We start from the raw sequence: 16,951 nt of genomic DNA on the forward strand, positions 1-16,951 counted from the left end.
TAAAAGAAATAAAAATACTTTAATTTATATTGATTTGTTTGCAGTTAAAAATATGCGGCTCAGTATCATAATAGTTTGATTCAGTCAGCATTTAATATAAATTGTGAATTACATAAAGTCATTTTGCATGTTTTTATAAAACAAAAGTTGTTCGTATCTCTTTTTTTACTTTTTTATTTTTATAATCGTTTTAATAAACATTTCAAAATAATATCAAAGTAATATCAAAGCATTTCTTCTAATTCTTTATATATGTAATTTTCACGCAAATCGATTTTAACGAATTGCCTTTCTACTGGAAAGTTAATTAACGCAATGAAATTTGAAAGCTATAATCTGGAAATTATACAATCGTAAAATTTAATGATCCAATACATTGTTCTATTTTGCTTGCAATGCGCATTTCCAAATATACATATATAAATAACTTGAAATGTTTATACTAACCATTATACGTTGATATGTCTCGAGATTTTTTAAATCCATTGACGGGAGCAATGCATCCAAAACTACAATGTATCCGGCGTCTTATACAGTATTCAGTTTTGATCTATTGAATTCCATCGAAATCACGCACACTTGCACTCGCGATGCGATATTTAATGTTTCATCGGCGTTAAATATTATATATTTATCTTGGATTAAAATATACTAATTTTTTTTAACGATGATTGAAAGTAACGAAATGGAAAGTTTTAATTATGCACTGCATGTGTTACTCATTTAAATTCAAATAATTTTTACGAAATTAAAATTTTATTAAAACGTAAGAAAGTAATGTAAATGTAGAATACTTATTGAAATATTTTATAATGATATAAAATAACGTTTAAAGTGATATTGATTTTTATTATATTTTTTCGACTTGTTTTTAATTTATACAAAAAGATGCGCTTGAAACATTATTATCAGGAGCACCGTCAGTACAAACGTGACCAAATCTCTGGCTAAGAAACAATTTTGTAGTACCAGACGTATGACTACGGCGGCTGTTAGAAGAAATCCCATATTTAACCACAGCATTTTAATATCACTATATTTCTACGCGTATATTAATTTACTCAAACTTCAACTAATCGATATGACTCGTCTATAACGAATTCTCAATTGAAAGAATTCATGAAGAGAACTGCGGTAAGAACTCGCGAAAAGAAAGAGTTTACAAAGTCCTTGGAATATTATGATAACCAAATCAACAAAAAACGCCGCTCTGTCAAAACAAATTTTATCGGTTGGAATTTAAAATTGGCAGTAGTTCACGCAATATTTTCGGACAAAACCAGTTATTTTAATTTATGGAATAGATTAAAAATAGAGTGTACGTTGGGCTATGATTGTGGTAAAAAAACCCGCTTAACGAATTCGTTTATTTCGATGTCGAAAATGGAAATACATCGACACAGAAACGGATCTATGTTTTATTGAGGAAACGATTAAAAAATCAGCGCATTTGTACAGAAAATAATCGGACGGTCTCTTCCCACCGGCTTTAAAATCATCCCGCAAACCATTCTCTGGATTGGTAGATATCCCGCCGACGGTTATCTGAATGCTGAAGCGGCTTATTAATTATTACACGTTGACCCACTGCCGCTTTTGGAGTCTGCGCTGTTTTAGAGCGCGTTGCTTAAGCATTACATTCAACGAATGAGGTGAATCGTTGTGCTGCATCTCGTTGCGTTGAAACATGGATAAAATATGATGTGTTTTATACAAATTATCCCTTCTATAACAGAATTTAATTAATTTTAATGATACAGTTGTTCGTTAGACAGCTCCAAATTGCTCGAGAAACTCACTTATATATCTTGCTATTTATTTTATTTTAGAATTAGCGAGTGATATTCAAAGAGAGATTATATCGAAAAATATAATCATCTACAAAATATTTTTATTATTTAATAACTTTATAATTTAAAAGAGAATAAATAAGAAAATATAAGATGCTCGGAAAATTAACAATTGTCTCTTTTAAATTAAAGCACGTAATAGTGAAGCATGATCGAAAATTTTTACTAAAAATGAATTGTTAAACTTTTACTTAGGAAATATATTTCAATTGCGAAACTGTTTCTAAGTGGACATTTTGTTTAATTAATAGAGATTCGAGTTGTAAAACTAATTTGCGACATTATGGAGGTGTTTAACGTTGAAAATTATTTAAAAAATTTTTGTAACAGATTAGCGAAAAAGATTATATAATAGGATTATGTAATGAATTGTTAAGAGAAGTTTTGTAATCTAGAAAAATACATATATATGTAGATATCTATATGATCACAATATGCTGTCTTCAGAATCAGAAAATCGTGACAATCCATTTTGCATCTTTTTTTTCATTCCGATTTGGATTCAACTTTGAAAATCGATAATAAGATCTTATTTATTCTTGTGTTTCAGACGTTTTGCGTAGTATCCAAGAGGTTCCGCAAAAACTACATTCATAGGTTTACGGCGACCAACAGTTGGTTCATATTCTCCCCGTGGAATCCTATACGGCGGTGCTGTATCTTCCTAAGTACGAATCAGTACTTCGATTACGTGGTCATGGCTACTATCCTTCTTAACTGCGTCTTCCTGGCCATGACCGAAACCGTCGAGGAAGCCGAGTAAGTAGGCTGGTGCCTCATGCTTACGCAGTAGCGGTGTTTAGTCAGCAATAAGTGACCACTAAAATTGTGCTTACTTGGTGTGTTGTCGTTATAAAATGTATAATCATACTTTTTTAAAAATAACAATCGCAATGTTATTTGTAATTATTATAAAAAATGTTATACATAAAATTAAAAAATTTGGTAATACATTTTATAACTAATTTCAAATTGATTGTGTCTTAAAAAAATTTAATTGAAACATACTTTTTATTTTACTTTTCAATATTAAATATCTTAATTATTGACAATAATTATTAATATATATCTAATAACAACAGTACTAAGTATTTAATAAATAAAATGATATAATTTATCGAGCATGTACAATATGTATGAAGCCACATATTATTAAAAATTTATTACGGCAAAATCCGCTTTAGAAATTTGATAAAGAATAAAGTTGTAAAGAAAAAGCTCATTTTCAGGCGCTTTTAAAGCCTATTGAACGTTAAAGTCTTTGATATTTCAAAATTTTGCTGAGGAAAATTTGCCTCTGAACATAGAATCTATTTAACCCTTTTGTTTTCAAATATCGGGCATCTCCGCGTCTGAATTAATTATTAATTGGCTCTTAAATCATGTCTATAAGTGACGATATCCGCGCAATAATAATAACAGCCTGATATTGTCATTTCGCAAATGACATTCTTTATTACTGCAGTTATTATACCGTTTTCTTTGTTCTTTTGTTCCTTTATTCGCTCGATCATAAACGTGCAAGCATTAAAACGTTTAAAGACAATTAAGAGACAAAGGCAAATAATTACTAGTAGTTGCACATAATATTTTCTTAGAAAGAAAAGCTGTGACAGCTGCTTTTCAAAATCCTGGAAAAACCTGGAAAACTTCAAAATTGCTTGCTAATAAAAAACTAACTCGAGTTTCTGAATTCTTCGTTTACGGTACAGAGATACAGTTATGTCTTTTTTCATCTGTATCACATTTCAGATGCTACTCGTTTTCAAAATTCATAGAAGTTGCTAGCTTCTCAAGTCAAATATGCTTTGGTTATTATGTAAGTTTTAACAAGCATTGTAATCTGTACACTTTCTCTTAACATTCTTTGACATTTATAAAAATCAAATTGATGGAAGAGCAAAGGACAATGGGTAAAACGAGCTCATTTTTACTTAAATCTGCTATAAAAATATGTGTAATATAAAATATATCAAATGTATGAAGTAGTGAATGCTATCTCTCTTTTTAGTAATGAACAATAAACAAAATGCGCAATATTAGTATTCTTAGCACGGCCATAGTGTATTAATTTAACATTAATTAATATTAATTTTATGCTCTATATTAATAATATTAAATATTAAATTAATTTATTTATATGTAATTTTAGATTACAAAAAGTTAGATATCAAAAATTCAACCTAATGTATTTGTCCATTTAATTTTTTTCTAATTCAAATGCAAATCATTAATTAATTTGAATACAGAGTTATCATTTGTTTTCTATAAACTTTGATCCTTATTTTAATCTTTACTATAATCTCGCCCCTTAATTCTGTTTTAATATATTGTTATTTTTGTTTAATTCCGCGCATAATACAAAATATGATGTTGTGCATCTCGTTATCACGCGAAGCAGAAAAAAATTGAAAGTGACCGAAATAAACCATTCTGATTAATATGATTATCATAAGGAAATTACTAGAGTTGCTTTATGATAGCCGAAATTAAATTTTTCTAGCCCACTGATTCCTTTACGCGGACGTCAGATCATAAAGTAAAACCATAAAATCTTCTTAATATCCGCGTTATAGTTCAGTTAATGTCTTCAAACATCATTTTATCGCAGTCTCAGAATTTTGAGACTGATTTAGCGGAAACGATGCCTTTCTTTTCTGCCGCTTCCTAAATTCTTTAAATGTCTGAAGAATTATAGTGTTTTATTTCTATAAAAAATAAATATTCCTTATTGAATATTGAGATTTACGTGATTTCGTTACGAAGAAACACACAATTCGTTTTGCCTGTCTTTTATTACAATTAAAATTTATTTACCATCTGGCACATTGTGCCACCTTAGGCTAGACTAGCGTTCGACTTTAGGCTTTTGTCAGTTAATCGAAATCCGTGCGGCATTCGGAAAGTTAAAGACGTGCCTGTGATGGGGGGTGGGGTCTCTTTAAACATGCACAACTAGCGTTCATTTCATATGTGTTCACTCAGCATGTAATCCTCTTAAGCTAAGTATTCTCCAGCGAGTAACTCGCGACAGTTCTCGTCGACTGCGGATAGCAATTCGTTTAACGTGCTTCCGCCGAATATGTCTCGCGGTAATTTTCCGCAACTGCGGCCCGAGCGAAGGCGTGTCAGATTAACGAGCTTTCAGGGTGGTGAATAAGCGATCTCTTCAGACTTCCTCTCGGGAAGTTAATTGGCCTAACTCGTTTAATATAATGAGGAACTTATATACATGTTTTTGACCAAACAATTTAGCATCCATTGGAGAATAGAGAGTTTTTTTATTATTAATTATTAAGAGAATAAAAAGGAGAACTCTGCTTCATCGGTTTATCAAAAGTTGCTCTTAGCTGCAGATTGAAGTAAAATCTAGCTTACGTGTCCTGCAAGGAAAAATTATTAATATATTCCGTGCCATGTGAGTCATCGGTGACCTGCACGCTGAACTCTTTCCGATCAGACCGTTTGATATTTTTTATTATAAAAAGAAACGTAATTGTAAAATAATGTCTGATATCACACGTGGATATACAGAGTGATCCTTAGTATGAAATAATGGTTAAAAGTTACATGAAAAAAAATAATTTTACTCAACAAATATATATAACATAACAAACAATAAGAATACTGTGGATGACTCACACGGCGCGCGTCACTTAAGCGCGGCCGCAGAATGTGTTAATAAACCTTGGTGATAAAGTCTACGGCAGAGCATCGATATTTCGATGCTGTCACGCTATTTTCGATAGTTCGGCGATCGCAATTTCGATAATCCTGCGCTCGTGCAAAATGTTCATTAGGATCGTTCGCGTCGCCACGCGATCGGGGATAGCACCTCGTCACGCAGCACAAAAGCGGAAACAAAAGCTCGACGCGCCGCGATTATTCCATGCCCTCGGTGCGGAATGCAGGTTGCCAGCTCGGGGGATGCAGCGCTGGTGCATCTCGGAGCGCGGAGATGGTCGGAATGCCGCAGGGCGCGACGTCCGAGACGCGAACGGAAGCTTTAAAGATTTTCTCTCTCTCTCTCACACACACATACACACACACACACACACACACCGGCGCTGTCGAATTGGGTCGAAATTCTTTGCCTCTGTGCACGCCATGAACGAGAGTCGAAGAGGTGGAGGAATGTTCGTGAGGAAAATTCGCGATTGTCGATCGGAAATAACAGATAGACAGAATTTGTGTAAATTGCAAATAAGTGACTCTAACATCTCCGAAAATGCATTCAGAATTTCTTATTCTCCTGAGCTATTCCGTGACGGTTTACCCAATGTTTCAACGTGCACGACAGCGTAAGTGCGATATAAAGATTTTTCATGAGACGGCTGTTCCGTAAGCATGATGTATTTGTATTGTTGAGAAAGTTAAATTGATTGCTGGCAAGTCGGTGTTTGTAATACGCTTGAGATGATTGATTCGATACAGGCGGCTACACAGAAGGTGATTTATATTATGAACGCAAGTCCTAGATCTGCGTTTAATCTCAATTTGAAGTATAAAGTTTGGTTTGTGCGCTTATAAAGTTTAATCATAAGCAAAAATATTATTCTGGGTGAATCATAGATAGAGATTTTACTTTATTCTTAATGTATAAATCGTATAGGTACAAAAACATTTATAAAATTGTATGTGACTAAAAACGTATGTCGAAATGTAGGTATTGATATTTGTTACAAACTTTATAAAAGCTTAACAACCAGTTATGTTTGTTCCTTTATTTCTGATTTTTAATCGTTTGAGTCTTGAAATTATTTTTATTTTTGTTTTCAAAATTATTTGTTTCTAAATCGTATTATCTAATAAAATTATCGTTTGATTATTTATCGAAGGAAGATCGCGTACATTTTACAATATTACCGAATGTAACAGTTTTTGCATTTAAAATATAGTTTGAAACGATCACTTATATTTCTTGGGAATCATAAAACTGTGAGGAAAGATGACTTTTCGTTACAGAATAAATTTGTCAAAACTAGTTACAGGAACTGCGGTAACTCAGACAACATGTTCTATATAACATTTTGACTTTCCCGTAAACATGTCGGGGTCTCGATATAACGGACGGTAGCGGATAGTTGATCTGACATCTTCGATGTTTCTCATGTTACAGATATATCTTCCTAGCCATATATACGGCGGAAATGGTGATAAAATCAATTGCGAAGGGATTTATACTGAACAAGTACACTTATCTACGGAATCCCTGGAATTGGTTGGACTTTGTGGTGATTACCAGCGGATATGCCACTATCGGGATGGAAGTCGGAAATCTGGCCGGTCTCAGGACGTTCAGGGTGTTGAGAGCACTTAAGACTGTATCCATTATGCCAGGTAATACAGCATGAGTCTGAGACACGTACATCTCTATCCGCATTTAATTCGATCGAAAGCAGAAGTACCGAACAGAATTCCTCGTCTAAAAAATTGCGACGATGATCTCCAATTTATTCTTTTGAGCTTAATGAAAAAAAGGATATCGAAACAATTAATCTTGATAATTTTAGCTCAGGTACACAATTTCGGCGCAATTATTCCTCTCTTCTTTGAGATGTGAATGTGCATTTATGAATATACTGCGGATGGGAACAATAGTACACGAGCATGTGTCGATGCGTATTGATTACAGTTGACAAAATATTAAGCATTGGTTTACGGTGCAGCGATTAAATCGCGCACGATCGATATCGGTAGACACGTATTAATTAGCCGCGGATAAACTGAGCTGTTTCCCGTATTAATTCGGGCTTTAAATCAAGCCCGCATTTGTGTACTTCTCGCTGAAATGAGCATAAACGATTACTTCGGATAGCTAAAAATCGCTTGCTTTTGTCGCGCCACATAAACGCAATCGCGATTTATCGTGTTAATCGCCATTCGCATGACTGAAGCTGACAATCGCGCGCGGATGGGATTCGGAGTAATACTCATTGCGTAGCGTTTACGTTTATTATCTAGATATTTGTATATGCGTTTTTTGAAACGCATGCATTATTATTGTTATCTTTACAATATTGCGTATTAATAGCTTGATCGAAATTACAGTATTCCACATCAGAATTCATCGCGATGTTCCGCATACATAACTAAACGTTCATGGCACGTACGGCTCTTTTTTGCGGTCGTGTATGATTGCGTATTAATATATGCATGAGGACGTTTAGCGGGAACGTCGGTTCCGCTTGCGAATCGCTCGCATTTGTCACATAATCGTTTCGTTTCGCAATCCCTTGCAATATTCAGCATCGTGGACCCGCTCGGTGGGGCACGTTTGTAAATTTGCGATAGCGCGCTAAAGGGAATTGCCGAGCTTCCGCGCGTCACATCGTGATTCGAATAGAGACAGAGAGACCTGTGATCCTTGATCGGTTGTGTGTCACGGCCAAGTACATTTGCAATGGCCGGCGATGATAGATTTGACATGCATGATATGGAATTCGCATCAATGGACATCAGTTTACGGTGATGCGCACAAAACGCAACGAGAGCAAAAGCGCGAGGATGATCCGATTTTTATCTTTGATTTACCGACCTCAGAAATTTATGGATGTGATCAAATTTAAGAGGAAGGTTTATCACGTTTATATTCTCTCGTCCACATTTTTCCGAAAACAATTCTTATAGGATTGAAAGTTATCCGAAAAATGCTTGGTATCTGAAATCGTTGAAGCTTCGAATTTCTCGAATAATAACATTATTGCAAATGTGCGAAAGAAGTTCTGCGTTCCTTGAAATGCGTCGCTTTCCAAGATATAAAGTAATTTGTGAATTTGAATTAATTCAAATTGTAAAGTATAATAAATGAAATTATAAGTTAACTTAAGTTAAACTGAAATTAATGCAGATTTACTTTAACTTTTAAATTTTTGTGTATATATAACATTCTCGACACATACCTCTTTGATACTTTGAACAATTTTATTAAAATTTGATTAAACTTTTTTTTAATTTCTCCGGTTTCTGTCGAGATCAGTCCATTTAGTGATGTCAAAAACCGTGTGTTTGGATTACTGATTGTTCTGATATTTATTCGTTGGGAATAAAGGAAATGAACGAATTATCTTGCAAGACGTGCAAAGAAACGACAATACTGCAGGCTCAACGCGCACGTCAAGCGTCTTTAGACCGAGCACGTCGAAACTTCAGCGCGAAATAACAAAGCGAGAGAGCGGAAGGCAAGGAAAGTAACGGGTCACTAACGCAGCGCGGCCCAGAATTAACCAAATTAAAGAGATCAAAAGGCATAATGGGAGACCATAAAGCGGCAGTCTGTCTCTGGCTACTCGAACGAAAAACACAAAGCGGCTGAGAGGATTCCCGGGATGGCGGAAGCGGGTTTAAGTTTCCACGGAGAAGGGACTGAGTACACAGAGACGGCGAACTTTAACCGAAGTTCGCGCGAACGGGGAACTCGAATGCGGCGAATGTCATCTCCGTCCACGATCCCATGGACCCCGTCGCAGAGATTATTCTAGATATTATCGAGACCGTTCCGTTTCGCATCTATCGTATGTGCTCGGTGAAAGGGACCGTGATTTATCTCGACGGTCTGCGATATCGATTTCAAATGCCGCGTGTGCACAAATCGAAAAAAGTGCGCAAATGTACACAGCTATACATACCGTACGTGATTTATTGATTTGACCGCAAAAAGCCTTTTTCCCCCGTATGTTCCAATATCGGAGTCCAAAAGAAAACAAAAATAGACGGGAAACTTCGTAATATTCGCGAACGTCCATGATTAACGCTGCAAATTGGAGATCTTCGATCTCTCTTGCTAAGATTTTCTCGATAATCTCGAAAAATAGTCTAACAATAAATTATCGAGCGCACAGCGAGCCGACAGGAGATCGAAGCGCACTGCTCGTATTAAGCAGCAGCGTTTTCGAGAACAGTCGAAGGCCGCGGGGCAGCTCCTTCCGCGCTCCGCGGGATTCCTAAAGGCCGATGAAATGAATGCCTCTCTAACGATACGCTGTAGTGAATAGCGCATCTCTGCCAGTAGGTCAATAAGATGCCTCTCAAGCAAAGTTGCCGTGGTCTCGTCTCGGAAAAACCGCGCGGCCTACTGAATTCCTTGCTGAAGCTAACGGCGGATGTTAATAATTCAAGACACGCGCGAAGATTAAACCGCTTAATAAATTAGAAAATATGACGGGAGTGTATTACTTTGCGAAAACTTTCAACTATTAATGTTAGATAACTTAGACCATTTAGTTTGGTTTCGACCAAACTTTGATTAACTTAATCGGCGATTAATTCAACCGGCGGATTAATTCAAAGCCGTTTAAAGTAAAATTTCTGCTTATATACATTTGTTATCCTTAATCTAATTTTTTTCTATGTATGTGTTATAAACAATAAATTAATAATTGTATTTATATAAATAGAAATATTACTCGATAAGAGCTAATTAAGTTAATCAGAATTTGTCAAAATTGTTCTTAGTTGTCAAAAGAAATTGTATTAAAATAACTGTACACACATACGCGCACACGTACAAATACATATATTTGTAATGTTAAATAATGGAAAATTTGGATTTACTAGATAGAAAATAGCGTATTTGTAACATATGTTATAGGTCTAAAAACTATCATCAACGCGCTATTACACAGCTTCAAGCAACTTGCCGAAGTAATGACGCTGACGATTTTCTGCCTGATGGTTTTTGCACTATTCGCATTGCAAGTTTACATGGGCGAACTTAGAAATAAGTGTGTGAAGCAACAAGAGCCGAATACTACGCAAGTCGACTGGAGAGAGTAAGTTATTTTTTGTTATTACTTGCGTAAAAATCCGATTTTAATTGATTCCGAATTTTTATTCTTCCCGATAAGTATGAAATATTCTCAATCCTTTATGTCAAATATATCCGTATTATTATTAAGAAAACTTTTAACATTAAGCAACATTGAGTCTATATAAAGTATTTATAAAGTTTCCATTTTCTCGAATTTAAATGTTCAATATTAAATGATTGGCAGATATGAGCTATTTGTTCAGATATTGGATTTTATATAAGTCAATTTCTTCTTTATACTTCAAAGATTGTATTGTTGGTCATATTATACACAAAACCAAAATGGTTGTAAATAATAAAACTCCGAAAATAATTACGTAATAATTTACGTAATTATTTTCGGAGTTTACGTAACTTTTGGATATTTCTGTTTGACGTTCTTCTAAATCACAGTGAATTCTATATAAGAGAGAACTGCGAAATATTATATTAAACCAGTAGTTGAAAATATGATTTCGCAAATTTTACTAGAGAAACATATATTCCGCAATGCAGTTGAAAAATGTGTGATATTCCAACGCAGAGACTTTCGTGATATTTTTGCGTATTTTCAAATACAAACGCGTGCTCCCACTAAAATATTATCCCACAAAAATTTCTATCGACTTCAACAAAGTAAAGGGTAGTACATTTATCACGTTCTTTCTTATCGCAAAATTGTGTTAACGAGGAATGCGATAAATCCTTGAGTTTTCATAAATCAATTTTGTTGATGTCCATTGCGAAATTAATTGATAAATGTTACACTAAGAGAATTATTCGTATCGTAAAAGAGATCGCGTTGCGCGAGGGAGGAAATGTTCGATTAAAGACACGAGGTACGAGAAGGATCATTTCGTAATCAAGATAAGCGCGTCCCGTGCATCGCCACAGATATGTAAATCGTGCGAGGATCGTTTAAAGCGGCGCTTAATCGTCGCAGTAGTCCGACCGTAATCAACGACACGGTTTCCGCAAGCGCAGTGGTGGATCCAAACGATCCGAGGCCCCAAGACCAACGGGGTATTAACGAGGAAATCTAAATCCTTTAGTAAGAGCGTGCTCAATCTTAAGGAATGCGCAGAGACATTTCGCTTTTAAGCAATTATTGTTGGTAACCGAAATAAGATATATTCTTGTGAAAACACATTGCGCTTACAAACGAGCCTTAAATATAAATTCAATTTGTTTTTTTACGAAGCATTAATTTAAAGTTAAAAGGACGCGCAAAATGGGTGTAAGTGAAATTGCGCACTCGGACATTCTCTACGCGGCTGACTATTCGTCAACCATAACTACTTGCGCAGCGAGAGATCGTTTGCTGGCTATTCTATCGCTATCGCTCAGCTTCTCTTATGAAACCGTTAGTGTAAATAATATATCATGCTGTTTCAAGCAATTGTTGCTAGTAACTGAAATAAAATATGTATATTCTATACTGAAATAAAATATGTATATTATATACAATCATATTGCGAACTCTCTACGCGGCTAACTACTCGTAAATCGTAATTATTTGCGCAACTAGAGATCATTTGTTGCTGCTATTTTATGTAGTTATTATTTCCTTTAATGAATCGATAGGACAGTATGAAACAATAAATATTAATGAAATGCAGCCCTGGCTATGAAAATAAAACATCCCCATAAATTGACGTAAACGTTCAATATCTAACAAAAAAATAATTAAAAAACAGTTTTATTGAAAAATGATATTTATTTTTATAACAATTTTAATATTTTGTCAGTCTTTTTTTGTTTTTTATGGTCGCCTTGTTCAAGAAAATGTAATAAATTGAGGGTGCTTCATACTTATGCTTATTACACGGTCGTACCAAATCCGTGACATATCAAAGCTGCCTTGGGCATTTTATATTGTATACATTTGGAGAAGTAGTCGCAAGAGAAAGAGTAAATTTTGACTAGGCTAAAGAGATTAGACCAGTAAATATGGAAACAGCATACGTATACGTGTCGCAATCCGTCACTGCGCGGTCGGCGTGGTGCACCGCGTCCCAACGAGCATTCGTTTCCGCACCCTCAGCGCGAGTGCGCGGCGCGGCATTTACGAGCATCGCTATCGGGTTTCCGGTCGCGATGCCAAACGGACCGCTCGCCGCGTGCTTAGGAGGCTATCCGCTGACGGATCTCATTGTCCGCGCTTTCCAGCCCGACAACAGCATCGATCCGCGTACGGTGCACACATCCCGTCGTGGGAACGTGACGCGTGACGTGACGCTCTTCGGGGAGACGCACGGATGCGCCGTTACGCGATGCGTCGCGCATTAAAACTCTTCGAAAGCACGAGGTACTCTTTTTTTTTACGAGAGTTGAGTATGCGGGGTGATTTATGCGGAGATATGCGCGCGCGGCTTCAAAGTGGAAAAAAGTCCGGATAGTTGCAAAAAATGGGGAAACGTTCGTATTATTTATGAACTCGATTCCGCGAGGAGAAAGCCGCGTATTTGATTCGCATGCAACGGGAATTGTGTTTAATGCACCGGGAATTATGTCATAAATTTAAGTTATAAATACAATGTCGACTGGTAGCAGAAACAATAGAATGCAATAGCTCTCGATTTCTTCTTTAGATTTCTACGAAATTTATTTGAACCTATTTCAAATAAGATTGCCCTCCTCATGTTAAATTTAGATTTTGCAATTTTAAATAAATTTGTATAATTTCTCTTGTTTAATTTAAAGCAAATATAAATAGTATTAATCGGAGGAACGTGGCGGAAATATGTACCTCGGGGTTTGCGCACGTTTACTTCTTGTTAGAGAAACGATCGCATCTGTAGCTTTCTAGCAGATGACGGTGAAACAGTACGTGGCAATTTATTCCGCTCCGGTAGGATGTAATACTGCTTCGCATCGGTTAAACTGAATGGTCGGTAGCGTTGTGTTCCTGTCGCGGATAGGTATCGCTATCTGCGATACCATGATCTTGCTGCTCGTGACGAGGAAACGCGGCCGCAGGCGTAAGCGCACATAAGCAAATAATACGCGTATTCTCGCCGTGTTAATTCTCGTCGAATACGCGGCCGCACTATTCCCATTTCGTATCATTTAGATAATTGGAGCCGCAATGTAGAATCAAATGCAGCGTAAATGAAAACGAGAAATTAATCTTGCTCTATGTCGACTAAACTAATATCGATACAACGCTTATCTCTGGTTTATTATTATTAATTATTTAAAATGATTGATAATATACGATTTTTGAATAAAATAGAATCATCCGAGGAACTAATGCCTTACCCACAATCTGTCACAAATAATCACAATATATTTTATAAAAACAAAAAAAAATATTGGTTTGTGTAACCGTACATGCTTGTAGACGCTCTATTCTACACATCTATCTTCTATTTTGTCACGTTTTTTTTATCGAATATTACTCGCAGTTGATTTGATTCGTTCGCGCGCGTATTGGACAGCGGCAAATTGAGGAAAATTGATCTGATAAATTGACTGCCGCGCGACAACGCAGAGAAAGGCGGCGGATACGTAATTCTCTCGCTTTAAATCTCTCTGGAGATCGCGAGGTCTTGGGGGACACAGGAACGCTAACGGAATTTTCGTGTCGCCAACAGGTGGACTTGGAACTCATCCAATTGGGCGTTCAACGAGGACGAGGAGCCGATCATCTGCGGCAACGTAACCGGCGCCAGGTTGGTATCTCTCTGCTTACCCGCTATCCCCTTCGTCGTCCCGTTTCAGCTAAGCTAATTCAAGGAGATGCGTGGCCTCGCGTCGACACATCTCCAGACGAGTACCACTCGATTCCCTCCTCGCGATAGAATTGAGAGGCAGACGTGAAAAATAGCAAATTTGTGGAGATGCCTTCTCCCGATACATGTCTGTAGCGAAATTTCTTAACGTCACGTCTATTTTTCTCGATTCACACGAAATTGGTAACCTTTGACAACCCGACGGAAATTTCATTCCGCGCTACGGAAAAATTTCCCCAAAGTCAAGTGAAGCATCTGCGAAGAGCGTTTTCAGTTATAGGAATTTCTCTTGGAGAGAAAATCAATACAAGAAGAACGTATACAGAAAAAATGAGGTTGTATTAACAGCATTAGCATTAGCTAACAAGGTTTAATTGAAAATATTGTTTATGCAATAACTGTATTTATTAAACAAATGCGTTACTTGTTTTAGTAAAATTATTTTATTATATAATACTATTATTGCATTAATAAAATTATTTTTTGATAGACTTTTAATACATCATTTTTTTCGTATAGTTTTGGGAACTTTATATAGTAATGGGAGGATAAATATTATATATTCTCGTATTTAAACCTTTGAATAGAGAATTACATTTAAGCGAGGATTATGTTCATCATAAAAAAGATTCTTCTTTTATCATGCACTTGGAAACGTATACGAAGTTGCGATCAGCGATTTCCAGCAAAAACGTAATACTTGTTATGATAAAACATAAATCATCCGTTGATTATCGGCAATTATGTAAATCGGTAAATGGTTACAGATAATCACCGATGATATTATACGATTATTCCTCACAGCCGCTAGTTAATCACGATCGACATAAGGATATTTCCATTATGATATCCGATTATATCCTGATCCCGCGCGAGCGTATCGCTCAACCCGATCGGTTTATTTCATGCACTCTGGCGAACGTGCCGAGGGCATCTCTATATTTTTATCGATTTTCGGGGAGCATCCATTCCCCAAATGATTACGCCGCGCGCCGGATGCACGTACGCGCGACGGAATTCACCCGGCTCGTATAAATAAGTTTGCAAAAGCTTTACTGCTTTACGGCGCGGCGCACCGAACTTTACGGCGGCCCTCTTTCGGTATCGGCGCGGTGTCCCGCGCGGAAAGTAGGCTTTTTATTCGATCGATACATCCTGAGCTGACGGTTTCTTTGCACTTTCAATGAGACATTCCTATAAAGACACTGTCGCCCGACTGTGAAAATATACGCCTGGCAATTTTTCACGGATATTTTATGCCGCATTTGGAACTAGTATCTGTTCTTTTTTTTTTTTCATGCAACGCAGATATGCTATGGATATTATTTGTCATTTTAATATCCTGTAATAGGTTTCCTTAATACTATTGTTATCTTTTAGTGACGAAAAATATTGCATGAAAAAAGAATGAAAAAAATCTGTTTTTGTTTGCAAAAGAAAAAAACGTTGTAGACAAAAGTTACAACGGCATCGCGATTTTACAATCTTAATTTTGCAAGAGATAATGAGGCATTAATTATTCTCGTCTAACGAATGCAGGACAGTCAATAGCTACGCGGACTGACGCGCGGTAAAGACTGCGGCGCGGCGCGGTGGCGAGTAATATTTCCACACTTGATGATGTACTGCAGACACTTGAAGCGTTCTCACGGCTATTGCAGTGTAGGCAATGTGGGTCTTACCTATTTTCCAGGCACTGCAACGAGAGCTACACTTGTCTCTGCGTTGGCCCTAATCCAAACCACGGTTACACCAACTTCGATAATTTCCTGTGGTCGATGCTCACAACCTTTCAGCTGATTACCTTGGATTACTGGGAGGACGTCTACAACAAGGTCTGAAAGATTTCTCTTAGTTTGTCTCACGGTATATAGCAGAAGTCGTGCGCTCTTTTCGTGCCTTCAAATTCTTTCGACGTGTCTAGAGAAAATTAGATAAAATGAGTTTCTTTGAAAACCTTTTGTTACTCGTTTTTGACCTGCTTTCTCCTGAATCGATATTAAGCAAACAATTGTATTCAGAAAATTGATGAAGTGAAAATTGATAATGTTTACACTGTTCAACAAAACAAAATTACATAAAAATGAAGGTAATCATTTTTCATAGGTTTTTGTTTATTAAATTATTCCATCACGTCACAATTTTGAAAAATTTGGATTTAAATTTTAAAAACATTATTTTATGGTATTTTGACATGTTATAACTACGATATGTGTGTGATGTTAGAGAACTTTCAGTCTTTAAGAAATTTGTCTTTATTCTTCATAAATTTGTTTTAATTTGATTATAATTAAGATATTTATAATTGATATAGGGTTTATAGAATCAAAGTTACGATTTACATAGATCATAGAATATATTAATTAATATTTTTTAATTCAAATTTAATCTAGCCTAATCGACAAATTTTTTTTAATTTTCTATAACTCAAACTCTTCCATGTTTGAAAAAATTACGTAACATATGATCAATAACATTTTACCTTGAAATTTGAATTAACAATTAATTTTCAAATTTTTAAATATTTTATTGTACAGAAAATTAAATTTATAACTCTGAAGTCATAATGTGTGATGGGA

General features: G+C 35.9%; 1 protein-coding gene across 1 annotated transcript in view; it reads left to right on the forward strand.

The window, feature by feature from the left end:
- Positions 1-16,951, forward strand: part of LOC105448996 (sodium channel protein 60E) — an 82,738-nt gene that overhangs the window by 46,938 nt on the left and 18,849 nt on the right. Inside the window, exons 2-6 of the mRNA XM_011687942.1 lie at positions 2,401-2,609; positions 6,970-7,190; positions 10,441-10,621; positions 14,235-14,312; positions 16,066-16,207. Of these exons, the coding sequence (XP_011686244.1) occupies positions 2,401-2,609; positions 6,970-7,190; positions 10,441-10,621; positions 14,235-14,312; positions 16,066-16,207 (831 nt within the window). The remainder of the gene's footprint in view (positions 1-2,400; positions 2,610-6,969; positions 7,191-10,440; positions 10,622-14,234; positions 14,313-16,065; positions 16,208-16,951) is intronic.

The sequence above is a fragment of the Wasmannia auropunctata genome, unplaced genomic scaffold (assembly GCF_000956235.1).
Source record: "Wasmannia auropunctata unplaced genomic scaffold, wasmannia.A_1.0 LD336078.1, whole genome shotgun sequence".
Classification (NCBI taxonomy): domain Eukaryota; kingdom Metazoa; phylum Arthropoda; class Insecta; order Hymenoptera; family Formicidae; genus Wasmannia; species Wasmannia auropunctata.